We start from the raw sequence: 16162 nt of genomic DNA on the forward strand, positions 1-16162 counted from the left end.
CTATCATACAGAGTTATATGGGTTATATGCAGGTGTATACGTAGGTATATAGAAGGATTATATACAGGTATATTCAGACATATGGATACATGCAGTACATATAAATATAATATATTTGCAATTTGAGAAAATCTGCAATTCTTTATTTTGGCTATATCTTTTTTGAATGACAACAGGGCCTGTGTGTAACACGCACACTTCATTTTTCAAACCTTTATTTCAAGTCGTAAGACACTAAGGTTACCCTAATTTACAGCAATGACGATCTTACAAAATAAGATATATAAGTTATATACATATACTGTATAGGCACAATAAATAAGAATAAACAATACAAAATCAGCTAAGACAGTTACAAGTCAGACTTTTAAATGCAGCAAGAGAAGGAAGAACCTTCAGCTTCAGAGTCAGTTGGGGGGCATTCCAGGTGTTGGAAGCATCAAAGGAAAAAGCAGTTTTTCCTAGTTCAGAGCAAACTCTAGGAACCCTAATAACCAACCAGTCATTTGAACGTGTAGAATAGGTTCCAAGATTCCATTCCAACAACAATGTTGTGATGTAAGAGGACCTGTTCCCTGTTTCTCTCGGTCGCTCTCGCCTCCTTTTTTTCATGACGGATTTAAATCAAGCGCTCACTTCGGTTCTTGCTTCCAACCTCAAGGCAGTTCCATCTCCGCAGTGATTTATTCTGTCATAGCCTGTCGTCGTAGTAACTCTAGTCGGCCTTGTGACGCTTCACGCTGAGAAGTGTAGGCCAGGTGAAAGTTGTGGCCTGTCACTACAGCGCTGTAGGGTAACAATAAGTGGCCAAACCGGCCCTGAGAACCAGAATCTGAAAATGCCACGCAGCCTGAGCGTTTAATGCGGAAATATTGCAGGGATCGGTCACATTTGCAATTTGTCACAAAGGATACGTTCACACTGCAAGCCTTTAAGTGCTCAATTCTGATTTAATGCTCAGATTTCTTTGTTTTGCTGTGGTCAATATTAGATTCAAGTGTGAACTGCTGACGCTCCTGAACTGATGGGCAAATGAACAAACAACAAAGATGGATGTAAAAAGAATGTCAACCTAGAGTGACGTAAAAGTTCAGACTGAGGACACTTTGCAAAAGAAATCAGACCTGTATCTGATTCAGGACCACATATGAAAGTGGCCCAAATCTGAATAGAAAAGATCAGATTCAATGTGATCTGTGCTGTTCACACTGTTGTGAAAATAAAACTGATTTGAATCACATATGAGCAAAATAAAATCTGGATCAGGTCCACTTCTGCCTGCAGTGTGAACGTAGCCAAATAACGGCGGGTTTGGTTGAATTTGCATTAATTTTCGTGGTCACGGAATCGCAAAACCCTTGATGGTCCGATTAATACGATATAAAGGAGCAATAATTTCTTGTGTTTTCCAAAGCGTTCTTGATGTGTTGTGAGAGGGTTAGCAGAACACAGGCTTGGTCCAGTCATCTCCTCCAGGCACCCGGTCAGCCCAGGTACCGGTACATGTTCTGGACTTGTTACCAGCTCACCGGATTCAACTTAAAGAAACACGCTAACATTTGGCGAAATTAGCTTACCGTCTTCTCCAGAGAGAGAGACAAGAAGATAGATACCAGTTTCCTCTTCAGTAGAAAGCTATCTGGCTGCACATTAGCCTAGCTTAGCACAATGAATGGAAGCAGACAGTGCCGGTTAGCCTTCGGGAGAGGTGTTAGTTGGACAATGCCTAGGCTAACCGGCACTCATTCATTGTGCTAAGCTAGGCTTCTCTCTGGAGAAGACGATAAGCTAATTACCCCAACTGTTGGCGTGTTCCTTTAACGAGGTATTGATTCGCTGAAATGGTTTAGGTGGTGGAATTGAACAAATCCATGTACATGGAAAGGTCAGGATGCCTCGGGGAGCCCCAACCTGTGTTCATCCAGCCCTCCCACAAGATATCAATAATAATATTTTTCTTTTTTCTTTTTTTGAAAACACAAATACATTTTGTATTGTTGATTTGTGTTCATATAATTATAGTTATATAATATTACTATATTGATTTGTTTTCCTAGCAAATAAACTGCCCAGATAAATACTGTAGCTTTAAACCAGATTTTCTCAGGTGGCGTAAGACTCAGTATGTGTGTGTCCTCAGTATGTGTGTGTGTGTGTGTGTGTGTGTGTGTGTTCTTTAGTTATTTCCTGCATGTGTGAGTGCTTACGTATCTCACTGCAACTTCTAGGTCAAAGTGTGCCTCTTGATAGTGCACTTTGTTTACATATTATGTCATGGTCTGATGTGTGGGTTGGAGTTTAGCAGGGATAGGAGAGGGATTGCTATATATACTGTACCGTACCATATATATATACGGTATATATATACCGTATATAGTCATTTATTATTTATTATACTATGAATTTGTCCAGACCTCTCTTGGCAGAGCCTGAGATGTGGCCAGTGATAGCAATCCCTCTCTAAATCCCCACTGAATTCCAACCCGCACAGTCCAGACCAAAAACTAAAAATGTAAACAAAGTGTAATACCAAGAGGCACACTTTTGCCTAGCGGTCGCAGTTTGATGGCATTACATATTCTACCTTAGGAATGGTTAACTTGTTTATAGTAAGTGTAAGCAGTAAGTGTAATCTGTAAACAGATGTGTGTGTGTGTGTGTGTGCGTGCGTGTGTGTGCGTATAGTAAGTGAGAACTTTCTAATCACGCAGATTATATATTATATCAAATGTATTTTTAAATTAAAAGTACAGCGAAAATAAGTTTGGCATCCAACCAGAGTGCAAATGTAACGGTAAAGTGCACAGTAACATACAATGTACAGGTGATTATACTGTGTACATAGAATATATAAATTAGTACTACTGAGTGATGCAAGTTACACTGCAGCTGTACAGCAGGGAGGAGACCATGGGTACAGTTACACTGCAGCTGTACAGCAGGGAGGAGACCATGGGTACAGTTACACTGCAGCTGTACAGCAGGGAGGAGACCATGGGTACAGTTACACTGCAGCTGTACAGCAGGGAGGAGACCATGGGTACAGTTACACTGCAGCTGTACAGCAGGGAGGAGACCATGGGTACAGTTACACTGCAGCTGTACAGCAGGGAGGAGACCATGGGTACAGTTACACTGCAGCTGTACAGCAGGGAGGAGACCATGGGGACAGTTACACTGCAGGGTTTCATGAGCACTGCACTTGTCGTATCTAGGCAGCAAGGGTCGGATATAGTTAACATAATGGCCAATACTACTCAAAAAGAATGTGAGCGTGTGTGTAGTACTGTAATGTGCGAGTGTGCATGTGTGTGTTCAGCGATGTTGTTTTTCAGGAGAGCATAGATGTTAGACCCGCTGATGTCGTATGTTAAGACACGTTGTATGTACGCTAAGAAAATTAATACTTACAGATGCCGCTACGCGCAGTATTGTTTTGGCCAAGTCAAATGCCAATCAGAGGATCCAAAAAAAGAGAGAATTTCCAAGACCCCCCCCCCCCCCCCCCAAAAAACTAAAAAGTAGTTTTATATCAGCTACTGGATCATCTAGATATAGACTATAGACACAAGGAAACACATGGTGAGCTTGAGACTGAACATGAAACAGAGAGGCCTAAAGGAACAAGGGACCAGGGGACTGTTCTCCCTCCACCACCTCTCTGTCCTCCATCACTCCTCCTTCTGCATATTCTGTCTGTCTCTCCATTCTGCTTTATTTAATGCTTCATTTCACCCAGCCCCCCCCCCCTCACACACCCACACACATGCTCTCGCACACACACAGACACCCTTTTCTATCTCTCTATCTTCCTCTTTCTCTCTTTTCTCTCTCCCTCTAGCTCTCTTTCTAGCTATCTATCTCTCTGTCTCTCTATGTATCCCTCTATCTCTCAATTCAATTATCTATTTAACTCTCTATCTCTCTTCTCTCCCTCTATCTCTCTTCTCTATATATCTATTTACCTCTATGTCTCTATCTCTCTCTCCCCTCTCTCTCTCTTCTCCATCTCTTTCTCTCTCTCTCTCTCTCTCTCTCTCTCTCTCTCTCTCTCTCTCTCTCTCTCTCTCTCTCTCTCTCTCTCTCTCTCTCTCTCTCTCTCTCTCACACGGCTCACCTTTGCTTTCCCCTCTCTCCTGTGGTTCCCACACAGTTTGAACCATCTTCAACATACATGCATGTCATATATGTGACGTATGAACATATATTTCTATGTACTACGGCTGTATGTTTTTGTTTGTGTGACGGCAGCATAGTTATTTGTTTTATTCAAATAAAATGATGAGCGCAGTTAAATATACACTTGTTTGTAGTTTCAGGATAATTTACTGTGTATAGCATTTACTTTGTAGCATTGTTGTAATACGGCATTTAGTGACAAAGATCAGTTATAGTATCTCCTACTATTATTTTTACTGTTGTCATACCGACACCCAGTACATATAAGATATAAGAATAAAGTCATAGTTTGTTAAATGTATTCAAATTTAATTGATTTCCAAATGTAATCAAACGTAGTTATAGCTGTGCGGTCTGCTTAGGTCGGTAACAGTTATTTCTGTCTGACGCTGTTGCCCTCCCGTCCTGCAGGGCGTCGCTGTGGAGTTCCTGCGTGGTTCTGCCGCTGCTGGCCCTCACCTGGATGTCGGCCGTCCTGGCTATCACCGACCGCCGCTCCGCCCTCTTCCAGATCCTGTTCGCCGTCTTCGACTCGCTGGAAGGCTTCGTCATCGTCATGGTGCACTGCATCCTGCGCAGAGAGGTACCTCCCCTTCCTGTCGTCACGCCACCAATTTTTTTGTTACACTTAACACATTGACCGCCACAGCAGGGGGCGCTAATACCTCATTCATTGCCAGGTCTTTATTTAATGTATATAGTTTTAGACTGTGACATTTGCGAGTGCTTAAAATATATCTTATATTATATCTATGGGACTAATAACGCCGTCAGGTCTCAGTGAGCTGCTTCTAGTCAACATTGTCGAGACAGATTGTTTTTTCATCCGTACATTTCCGTTTTATACTGTTTTTAGTATGGTTTGGGTGTTTTTCAGTAATTCAGGGAAAAGGCGAGAAAAATGCATTTGACTGTAATCCAGTCATCACGTTGTAATTTTTCGGCTGATTATCTAATCATCCTGAAATCAACGCTAGATTATCATTATTATGTCTCCTCGTCCATACATGAAATGACCGTCGTAGCGGGGTGCCCCCACCCCCACCGCAGCCAACGGTAATAAGCACATACACCTGCACACAGATCGCTTTGATCGCCGTAGAAATAAATGTCAGATCAACGATCAAATTCATATATGATGTTCTTACCTTGTATCTGATGTAATGCAAAAGAGATAATCCAAATATCTTATCGCAATTCCAAATAATGCTCGTGGAGGTCCGCACCACACTACCGGGCGGGCGGCGTTACTGATGCCATCGTTGTATAGAAGTGGCTCGCCTGAACATTTAAACCCCGCCCGCCCGGCTCAGATCGCCTCCTAAAAAACACAAGCCCATTTTTAATGAGATGCAATAGCTCCGCCTGGCAGTAGAGGGCGGTGTTGACCGTCTGCCAGCTCAGACAGGGTCTGAAGACTATACCAGAGGCTGCGGCTATGAATTATGAATATATATAGCGAATAAACGATATAACAATCCCAAAAACGAGTAAACTCGTTGTTGGCGCTATTCGATTGGCGGCCAATAACGAGTAAACTGATATCCGACAGCCATCACTGATATAGAGTGTCTGGTCAGTAACATGGGTCTCCCAGTCCCTCCGCTCTGCAGTAAACATAAAATACATTTGCTGGTATCACGTTCCCACTTTATCCAATCAGGACACTGCAAAAATGGCCTGACAAAAATAAGAAATACAAACTAGCGATACAGGAGTCTCAAGGCGAGCACAGAAAGACTCAGAAGAAGCTTCTATCCCCAGGCCATCAGGCTGCTAAACGAACAATGAATGAACACTACACAACAACAACCACCAAACGCACATAGCACACACATCCACACGCACACACTCACTTTAAACAAACACACTGTAGCACCCACTCCACACACTTATAGCACACACCCACTTTAAACAAACACACTGTAGCACCCACTCCCCACACTTTATATTTATGGATGAAGGATTGCACTACAACTCGTACACCTTACTGTAAATTGTACCTAAAATTGTACCTCATCCCATTTCTGCTTTGCACTAGATAGTACTGTACATTAGTACACTGCATAGTATTGTGTATTGTATATTATATGGTAACTCAGAACATTGTACATTGTACATATGTCTATACCGAACACTGTGACCTCATTTTCTTCTTCTAAATTCATGCTATATTATGTTATTATGTTATTTGATACTATCTTGTCTAGCACAGTCTCTGGAGCGTAACAGTAAGAAGCATTTTGTATGAAAGTATTCTGTACTTCTGTATGACAACTATTAAAGAACTTGAACTTGAACTTGAACTAGTTTTAAGCAAATTTGGGCTTGAAACAAGTAAAATAATCTACCAGTACAGTAAGCTAATTTGGCTTGGCAAGATTTCTTGAAATAAGTAAAAACATATCTAGGGTTCTCTCTCCTGATTGCATAAAGTAGGAAGGGATACCAGGAAATGTATTTTCTGTTTACTGCAGAGCGGAGGGACTGCAGGGTTGGGTAGGCGGGGTGGGGGAAACTGTACATTGGAATATCGACGAAACCTTACTTGGTCCCAAGAAAAAAGAATGGTTTAGAAAATGTTCAGGTTTTTTTCTTAATTAAGGCGCAATCACATCCCTGACTATGGTTGGTTTATGGTTTATATTTAAAGTTCAAAGATATTTTAGCATGTAGACCATTTATTTAAAAACACTTACAGCTCCTTTAACGTTGTGCGTTTCAGTTATCAGCGGCCCGTTACAAAGGCGTCTTCTTCCCGTATCCGTCTGTTGCTCTCGTCAGGGTCAACAAGGGCCCTGCGCCAAAGAACGTCAATGATACATACAAAACTGCACCGGTGTTGTGTGTGTGTAGTGTCTCGGGTAGAACTACTGTCTACAGCAGTAGTACAGTGGCTTGGGAGGTACAGTAGAGTAGTTGTCTGGTTTGATTCCCGCTCCTCCCAGGCACCGGGTCAATGAGGTTTGATCCATTGTTTGGAATCTCTGCGCTGCCTTACTTGAGGCGAGAGCAGCTCGGGAGGTAGAGCAGTCGTCTGGTAATCCGACGAGGTTCCCGGTTCAATTCCCACTCCTCCCCGGCAGTCCTTGAGCAAGACACTTAACCCCTAACTGCTCCCGATGAGTGAATGGGTCAAATGTGTGGAACAAATTGTTATGCAGTCCATTTATTGCTGTGACCCGTGTCGTCATGGTAACGTGTGTGTAGTGTCTCAGGTGGAACTACTTCTCAAGGTTCAAGTTTTTTTAATAGTTGTCAATGCTTCTTACTGTTACGCTCCAGAGACTGTGCAAGACAAGATAAGTATGAAATAAAATAACATAGTATAGCATGTAAATTAGAAGTAAAAAAAAAATTAGGTCACAGTGTTCAGTATAGACATATGTACAATGTTCGATGCAGAATAGACGTAACTGAGTTACCATATAATATACAATACTATGCAGTGTACTAATATACAATACTATATAGTGCAAGGCAGAAATGGGATGGGGTGCAATTTAGGTACAATTTACAGTAGGTGTACGAGTTGTAGTGCAAATCCTTTATCAATCAATATAAAGTGTGTTTGTGTGATCTAAAGTGTGGAGAGTGGGTGCTGCAGTGTGTTGTTTGTTTAAGTGAGTGTGTGCGTGTGGGTGTGTGTGCTGTGTGCATTTGATGGTTGTTGCATAGTGTTTATTGTTCGTTTAGCAGCCTGATGGCCTGGGGATAGAAGCTTCTTCTGAGTCTTTCTGTGCTCGCCTTAAGACTCCGGTATCGCTTGCCTGACCGCAGCAGTTCAAAGAGGCAGTTGTTCGGGTGGCTCGAGTCCTTAATAATTCTCTTAGTGTTATGGTTTGTAACCGACCCCAATCGCACAACACAAGACAGGTATGATGGTTTGCCAAGAAACAGATATTTATTGAACAACAGGGAAATACAGGGAAAAGGGCACTGTCCCTTTAAGGGAGAATCACAAATACAGGAATATAATATGAGGGGAAGGAAAGGTGCCTTTAAGAGGCGGGCAGGAAAAGGGAACACTAAGGGAAAGTAAGGGAACGCCCAAGGGAAGGTTAAGGGAACGCCTTGGGACAGAGGAACTAGAGACTAGGTAAACCAGGGACAAGGAGAACTAGGGAGAGAGGACTAGGGACTAGGAGAGCTAGGGAACAGGAGAAACGGGGACTAGGGGAACTAGGGACAAGGAACTAGGTGGAACTAGAAAGGGGAGAACTAGGGAACAGGAACTAGGTGGAACTAGAAAGGGGAGAACTAGGGAACAGGAACTAGGTGGAACTAGAAAGGGGAGAACTAGGGAACAGAGGGGACTGAGGCCCGCGGAGGCGGGCTGGGGTACAGGGAGGAACTGGGGACTGGTGGGAAAACATCTGGGCCGCTCTGCAGGACAGAGGAGAGAGTTAATGCACAAAAGGGAAAAAACAGAGCAGGTGCAGAACAGTCCAAATAACAAAGTGAACAAAGTAATAATATCTTCGTGTGACAAACACACAGGGGGAGATGTAAAGTCCAAAAATACTATTCTAAGTGAGAACCAAAAACAGAGGCATTACGCTGGGAGATGAAATGTCCAAACTAACTAACAGAGGCAATACGCTGGGAGATGAAATGTCCAAACTAACTAACAGAGGCAATACGCTGGGAGATGAAATGTCCAAACTAACTAACAGAGGCAATACGCTGGGAGAGTGACATCACAATCAAAACTCACCCAGGCGTATGCGTAAAGGTAAAGGGGCAGCAGCGGGAACGGGGGCAAGGGCACTACGCTGAGTGAGTGACATCACAATCAAAACTCACCCAGGCGTATGCGTAAAGGTACGGGGACAGCAGCGGGAACGGGGGCAAGGGCACTACGCTGAGTGAGTGACATCACAATCAAAACTCACCCAGGCGTATGCGTAAAGGTACGGGGACAGCAGCGGGAACGGGAGCAAGGGCACTACGCTGGGTGAGTGACATCACAATCAAAACTCACCCAGGCGCATGCGTAATGGTACAGGGACAGCAACGGGAACGAAGGCATCGCCACCGGGGCGGCTGGCTGTCCGAGCCGAGGGAGAGAGTGCTGGAACAGTGGCGGTGACGAGGGCATCGTCCACCGGGTAGCCGCTGTCGGAGCCGAGGAACAGAGTGCTGGAACAGTGGCGGTGACGAGGGCATCGTCCACCGGGTAGCCGCTGTCGGAGCCGAGGAACAGAGTGCGCGCCACACCTTGGTGTGCGCGTCGGAACAGGGAGCTGGAACAGTGGCGGTGGCGAGGATGTCGTCCACCGGGTAGCCACTGTCGGAGCCGAGGAACAGAGTGCGCGCCACACCTTGGTGTGCGCGTCGGAACAGGGAGCTGGAACAGTGGCGGTGGCGAGGATGTCGTCCACCGGGTAGCCACTGTCGGAGCCGAGGAACAGAGTGGCGCGCCACACCTTGGTGTGCGCGTCGGAACAGAGAGACGCATCGGGGTGCGTCTGCCAGGAGGAGTGTGCCAAGCACGAAGGTCTGGAAGATGCGCGTCTGTGCGCCGGTACGGAGGAGCGTGCCAAGCTCGAAGGTCTGGAAGATGCGCGTCAGTGCGCTGGTACGGAGGAGCGTGCCAAGCTCGAAGGTCTGGAAGATGCGCGTTGCGCGCTGGTCTGGAGAGCGTGCCAAGCTCGAGCGTCCTTGGAAGATGCGCGTTGCGCGCTGGTACGGAGGAGCGTGCCAAGCTCGAAGGTCTGGAAGATGCGCGTTGCGCGCTGGTCTGGAGAGCGTGCCAAGCTCGAGCGTCCTTGGAAGATGCGCGTTGCGCGCTGGTACGGAGGAGCGTGCCAAGCTCGAAGGTCTGGAAGATGCGCGTTGCGCGCTGGTCTGGAGAGCGTGCCAAGCTCGAGCGTCCTTGGAAGATGCGCGTTGCGCGCTGTGGACTGGAGAGCGTCTGCGCTGGTCTGGATGTGCGTCAGGACGACAGCTGCGCGGGGGGGTCTGAAGTGGATGACTGGGATGCCTCCCGTGGAAGTCTAGGGAGCGCAGACCAGTCCCACTCTCAGGCAACGGCGACAGCAGGCGAAGGCTGGAGCAAACATCTCGACGCCGGAGAATGGAACAGCATAGGCAGACAGAGGATCTCCCGAAAGAGTCTAGATGTTTAGAGAATATGACTCGGCAAGTATACAACACGACCCCACGCCAAAACGAGGGGAAGCGCCCTGGTATTTAAAGCCCACAGGGGGACTAATTAGCCTGCCACCACAGGTGCGAGAGATAATAGAATATCAAACAGGTGTGGCCACTAAGGGTAAGGAACGAGAGGGTGGGGGCTAGAGAGAGTGAGTAGGGAATTCCTAACAGTAGGCTTAAAGAAGACAGAGAATAGGGAATTCCTAACAGTAGGCTTAAAGAAGACAGAGAAAAGGTAGTGAGCAGCGGGCAAAACCTCACAGTATCCCCCCCTCCAACGGGAGCCACCCGGCGACCCAAAACAAATACAGACAGAGTGGCAGGGGGCAAAACAAGAGGTACTGGCCAAGCCAGCAGGGGAAGCCACCACAAGAGTGGGGCTAGCAAAAGAAACAGGGTCGCCGAGGGGTAACTAGGGTAGCAGAGGGGCAACAGGGGGAACTGGTCTAGAGGAACTGGTCTAGAGGAACTGGGTCTAGAGAACTAGTCTAGAGGAACTGGTCTAGAGAACTGGTCTAGAGAACTGGTCTAGAGAACTGGGCTAGAGAACCGGGCTAGAGAACTGGTCTAGAGAACTGGTCTAGAGGAACTGGGTCTAGAGGAACTGGGTCTAGAGAACTGGTCTAGAGCAACTGGTCTAGAGAAACTGAGGGGCAAGCAGGGTAGCAAAGGGGTAACCATGGTAGCACCGGGAAAGGGCTAGCAGAGGGAAGGTTGCTGCCAGGGCACTGATAGCTACAGGGCCTATGCTAGCTGTACTGCTACATCAACATAGAGGCTGCGCAAGCTGCCGGAGCCAGGCTAGCAGAGGGAAAGGGTAGCTGCCAGGGCACTGATAGCTACAGGGCCTATGCTAGCTGTACTGCTACATCAACATAGAGGCTGCGCTAGCTGCCGAGCTAGGCTAGCAGAGGGAAAGGGTAGCTGCCAAGGCACTGATAGCTACAGGGCCTATGCTAGCTGTACTGCTACATCTACATAGAGGCTGCGCTAGCTGCCGGAGCTAGGCTGGCAGACAGGGCTGGACCAGCATGAGAGAACAAGCTAGCTGGAAGGACAGTCCTAGCTGTGGGAATACTGACCTTGCTAGCTGAAGGGCAGTCCTAGCAGTGGGAGAAACTACACAAAAAAGTGGAGGCCATGCAGAGGGACCGGGTTAGCTGCTTGGGCCTGGCTAGCTACAGGGCCTATGCCAGCTGCAAGGCTGCATTAACATAGAGGCTGTGCTAACAGCCGGGGCCAAGCTAGCAGACCGGGGCCATGCAGAGGGAAACTGGGTTAGCTGCCAGGGCATGGCTAGCTACAGGGCCCATGCCAGCAGCAAGGGCTGCATAAACATAGAGGCTGTGCTAGCAGCCGGGGCAAGACTAGCAGACAGGGGCTCTGCCGAGGGACTGGGTTAGCCGCCAGGGCATGGCTAGCTACAGGGGGGTCAAACAGGGCAAAACGGGAAGCAAACAGGGGAGCTAACCGGGGAGACTAATAAGCTAAACCGGGAAGCTAAACTGGGCTAAACAGGGGAGTAACAGGCTAACAAGGGAGCTAAACAGGACTAACAAGGAAGCTAAACTGGGCTAACAGGGAAGCTAGAGGGGACAAGAAAAAAAAGGCAAACTCAACATACACAGTCTGTGCTGGCTGGGGTCGTAGACTTGGTGGGGTCGTACTGTTATGGTTTGTAACCGACCCCAATCGCACAACACAAGACAGGTATGATGGTTTGCCAAGAAACAGATATTTATTGAACAACAGGGAAATACAGGGAAAAGGGCACTGTCCCTTTAAGGGAGAATCACAAATACAGGAATATAATATGAGGGGAAGGAAAGGTGCCTTTAAGAGGCGGGCAGGAAAAGGGAACACTAAGGGAAAGTAAGGGAACGCCCAAGGGAAGGTTAAGGGAACGCCTTGGGACAGAGGAACTAGAGACTAGGTAAACCAGGGACAAGGAGAACTAGGGAGAGAGGACTAGGGACTAGGAGAGCTAGGGAACAGGAGAAACGGGGACTAGGGGAACTAGGGACAAGGAACTAGGTGGAACTAGAAAGGGGAGAACTAGGGAACAGGAACTAGGTGGAACTAGAAAGGGGAGAACTAGGGAACAGGAACTAGGTGGAACTAGAAAGGGGAGAACTAGGGAACAGAGGGGACTGAGGCCCGCGGAGGCGGGCTGGGGTACAGGGAGGAACTGGGGACTGGTGGGAAAACATCTGGGCCGCTCTGCAGGACAGAGGAGAGAGTTAATGCACAAAAGGGAAAAAACAGAGCAGGTGCAGAACAGTCCAAATAACAAAGTGAACAAAGTAATAATATCTTCGTGTGACAAACACACAGGGGGAGATGTAAAGTCCAAAAATACTATTCTAAGTGAGAACCAAAAACAGAGGCATTACGCTGGGAGATGAAATGTCCAAACTAACTAACAGAGGCAATACGCTGGGAGATGAAATGTCCAAACTAACTAACAGAGGCAATACGCTGGGAGATGAAATGTCCAAACTAACTAACAGAGGCAATACGCTGGGAGAGTGACATCACAATCAAAACTCACCCAGGCGTATGCGTAAAGGTAAAGGGGCAGCAGCGGGAACGGGGGCAAGGGCACTACGCTGAGTGAGTGACATCACAATCAAAACTCACCCAGGCGTATGCGTAAAGGTACGGGGACAGCAGCGGGAACGGGGGCAAGGGCACTACGCTGAGTGAGTGACATCACAATCAAAACTCACCCAGGCGTATGCGTAAAGGTACGGGGACAGCAGCGGGAACGGGAGCAAGGGCACTACGCTGGGTGAGTGACATCACAATCAAAACTCACCCAGGCGCATGCGTAATGGTACAGGGACAGCAACGGGAACGAAGGCATCGCCACCGGGGCGGCTGGCTGTCCGAGCCGAGGGAGAGAGTGCTGGAACAGTGGCGGTGACGAGGGCATCGTCCACCGGGTAGCCGCTGTCGGAGCCGAGGAACAGAGTGCTGGAACAGTGGCGGTGACGAGGGCATCGTCCACCGGGTAGCCGCTGTCGGAGCCGAGGAACAGAGTGCGCGCCACACCTTGGTGTGCGCGTCGGAACAGGGAGCTGGAACAGTGGCGGTGGCGAGGATGTCGTCCACCGGGTAGCCACTGTCGGAGCCGAGGAACAGAGTGCGCGCCACACCTTGGTGTGCGCGTCGGAACAGGGAGCTGGAACAGTGGCGGTGGCGAGGATGTCGTCCACCGGGTAGCCACTGTCGGAGCCGAGGAACAGAGTGGCGCGCCACACCTTGGTGTGCGCGTCGGAACAGAGAGACGCATCGGGGTGCGTCTGCCAGGAGGAGTGTGCCAAGCACGAAGGTCTGGAAGATGCGCGTCTGTGCGCCGGTACGGAGGAGCGTGCCAAGCTCGAAGGTCTGGAAGATGCGCGTCAGTGCGCTGGTACGGAGGAGCGTGCCAAGCTCGAAGGTCTGGAAGATGCGCGTTGCGCGCTGGTCTGGAGAGCGTGCCAAGCTCGAGCGTCCTTGGAAGATGCGCGTTGCGCGCTGGTACGGAGGAGCGTGCCAAGCTCGAAGGTCTGGAAGATGCGCGTTGCGCGCTGGTCTGGAGAGCGTGCCAAGCTCGAGCGTCCTTGGAAGATGCGCGTTGCGCGCTGGTACGGAGGAGCGTGCCAAGCTCGAAGGTCTGGAAGATGCGCGTTGCGCGCTGGTCTGGAGAGCGTGCCAAGCTCGAGCGTCCTTGGAAGATGCGCGTTGCGCGCTGTGGACTGGAGAGCGTCTGCGCTGGTCTGGATGTGCGTCAGGACGACAGCTGCGCGGGGGGGTCTGAAGTGGATGACTGGGATGCCTCCCGTGGAAGTCTAGGGAGCGCAGACCAGTCCCACTCTCAGGCAACGGCGACAGCAGGCGAAGGCTGGAGCAAACATCTCGACGCCGGAGAATGGAACAGCATAGGCAGACAGAGGATCTCCCGAAAGAGTCTAGATGTTTAGAGAATATGACTCGGCAAGTATACAACACGACCCCACGCCAAAACGAGGGGAAGCGCCCTGGTATTTAAAGCCCACAGGGGGACTAATTAGCCTGCCACCACAGGTGCGAGAGATAATAGAATATCAAACAGGTGTGGCCACTAAGGGTAAGGAACGAGAGGGTGGGGGCTAGAGAGAGTGAGTAGGGAATTCCTAACAGTAGGCTTAAAGAAGACAGAGAATAGGGAATTCCTAACAGTAGGCTTAAAGAAGACAGAGAAAAGGTAGTGAGCAGCGGGCAAAACCTCACACTTAGCCTGTGACCCAGTGTCGTCGTGGTAACGCGTGTGTAGTGTCTCAGGTAGAACTACTGCTGTGACCCGGTGACGTCATGGTAACGCGTGTCTTGTCTCAGGTAGAACTACTGCTGTTACCCAGTGTCATCGTGGTAACGTGTGTCTTGTCTCAGGTAGAACTACTGCTGTTACCCAGTGTCATCGTGGTAACGTGTGTCTTGTCTCAGGTAGAACTACTGCTGTTACCCAGTGTCATCGTGGTAACGTGTGTCTTGTCTCAGGTAGAACTACTGCTGTTACCCAGTGTCATCGTGGTTTGAATGAATGAATGAAAACTTTATTTAACAGATTGCAGAATGGGTACAATACAGTACGGCTCAATACATACAATTGTTAAGGGGATGCAGACCTGAGAAAGACGTTTGTCTTGTTTCCATCAGGGTCCCCCATTTTCAATTCATATAGACATTTATGACATACACAACATACATGACATTTATGGCATAGGGACATATAGGTATTTAGTACTGATACATTTGTGACATAAACGGTATTCCAATATACAGTACTGTTACCCCTAGATCCTGACAGAGTATATACATATGATGGGGAGGGGACTGTACATTAGGGGGGGGTGGGTGGGTGGGAGAGAAATATACATACGGTGGGGAGGGAATATATACATGCGGTGGGGAGGAGACTGTCTATTAGTAGGAGGTGGTGGGGGTTTTGGGCATTTACGGTGGCCAGTTTCGAATTGCAGCCTCCCGTAGGTGCTCTTTAAGAGCGGTTTTGAATGTGGGCAGGGATTCACATTCCTTTACAGCTTTGGGTAGGGCGTTCCACATTGTTGTGGCATAATTCTGAAACGTGTTTAGTCCCTTGTTTGAGCCGAATCTGGGTTTAACATGATTTGTTGAGCTTCCTCTGGTGTAGTGGTTGTGGTATTCACTGACCTTTGGGAAGTATTTTGACATGTACATGGGCACCCCGGTCGTATAGTGTATCTTGTAGACCAGGCCCATTGCAAGTTGCTGTACTCTGTCGTCTACTCTAAGCCATCCTAGGTTGTCAAAGTGGGCAGGGGTGAGGTGGGTTCTGGGGTTCAGGTCAAGTAGTAGTCTGACCAGTTTGTTTTGTGATGTTTGTCATTTTGTTTTAAGCGCCTTTGAGGTGCTTTGGTACCATGAGGTGCACGCATAGTCATAGTACCCTTGAATGAGTGCTCCTGCCAGAGTGTTCAGGGTATTCTTGTTTACCAGAGAGGAGATCCGGTACAGGAATCTAGTTCGTTGGTTGACTTTTTTTATTACATTGGATGCCATTTTGTCACAGGAAAGATTTGCCTCTAGGATGGAACCCAGGTAGGTAATTTCGTCTTTCCTTGTGACAATATTGTCACCCACTGTAACTGAGAAGCCGTCGGTCTTGTTGAGTTTGTTATTTGAACCGAAGAGAATGGACTCTGTTTTGCCCATGTGTAATGATAGTTTGTTATCAGCGAGCCATATGCAGATTTTGCCTAGTTCCGAGCTGAGGGTTTTTTCAACCTGCAACTTGTTCTTGTCAGAGACCAGCAGGGCT

At 48.1% G+C, this 16162-nt stretch overlaps 1 protein-coding gene across 1 annotated transcript in view; it reads left to right on the forward strand.

Annotated features, from left to right (window-relative positions):
• Positions 1-16162, forward strand: part of adgrb1a (adhesion G protein-coupled receptor B1a) — a gene marked incomplete at its 5' end in the record, with an annotated part of 169377 nt that overhangs the window by 142215 nt on the left and 11000 nt on the right. Inside the window, one exon of the mRNA XM_084336668.1 lies at positions 4591-4762. Coding sequence (XP_084192794.1) covers positions 4591-4762 — 172 coding nt within the window. The remainder of the gene's footprint in view (positions 1-4590; positions 4763-16162) is intronic.

The sequence above is a fragment of the Notolepis coatsorum genome, assembly GCF_963971535.1.
Source record: "Notolepis coatsorum genome assembly, chromosome: 19".
In the NCBI taxonomy this organism is placed as follows: Eukaryota; Metazoa; Chordata; class Actinopteri; order Aulopiformes; family Paralepididae; genus Notolepis; species Notolepis coatsorum.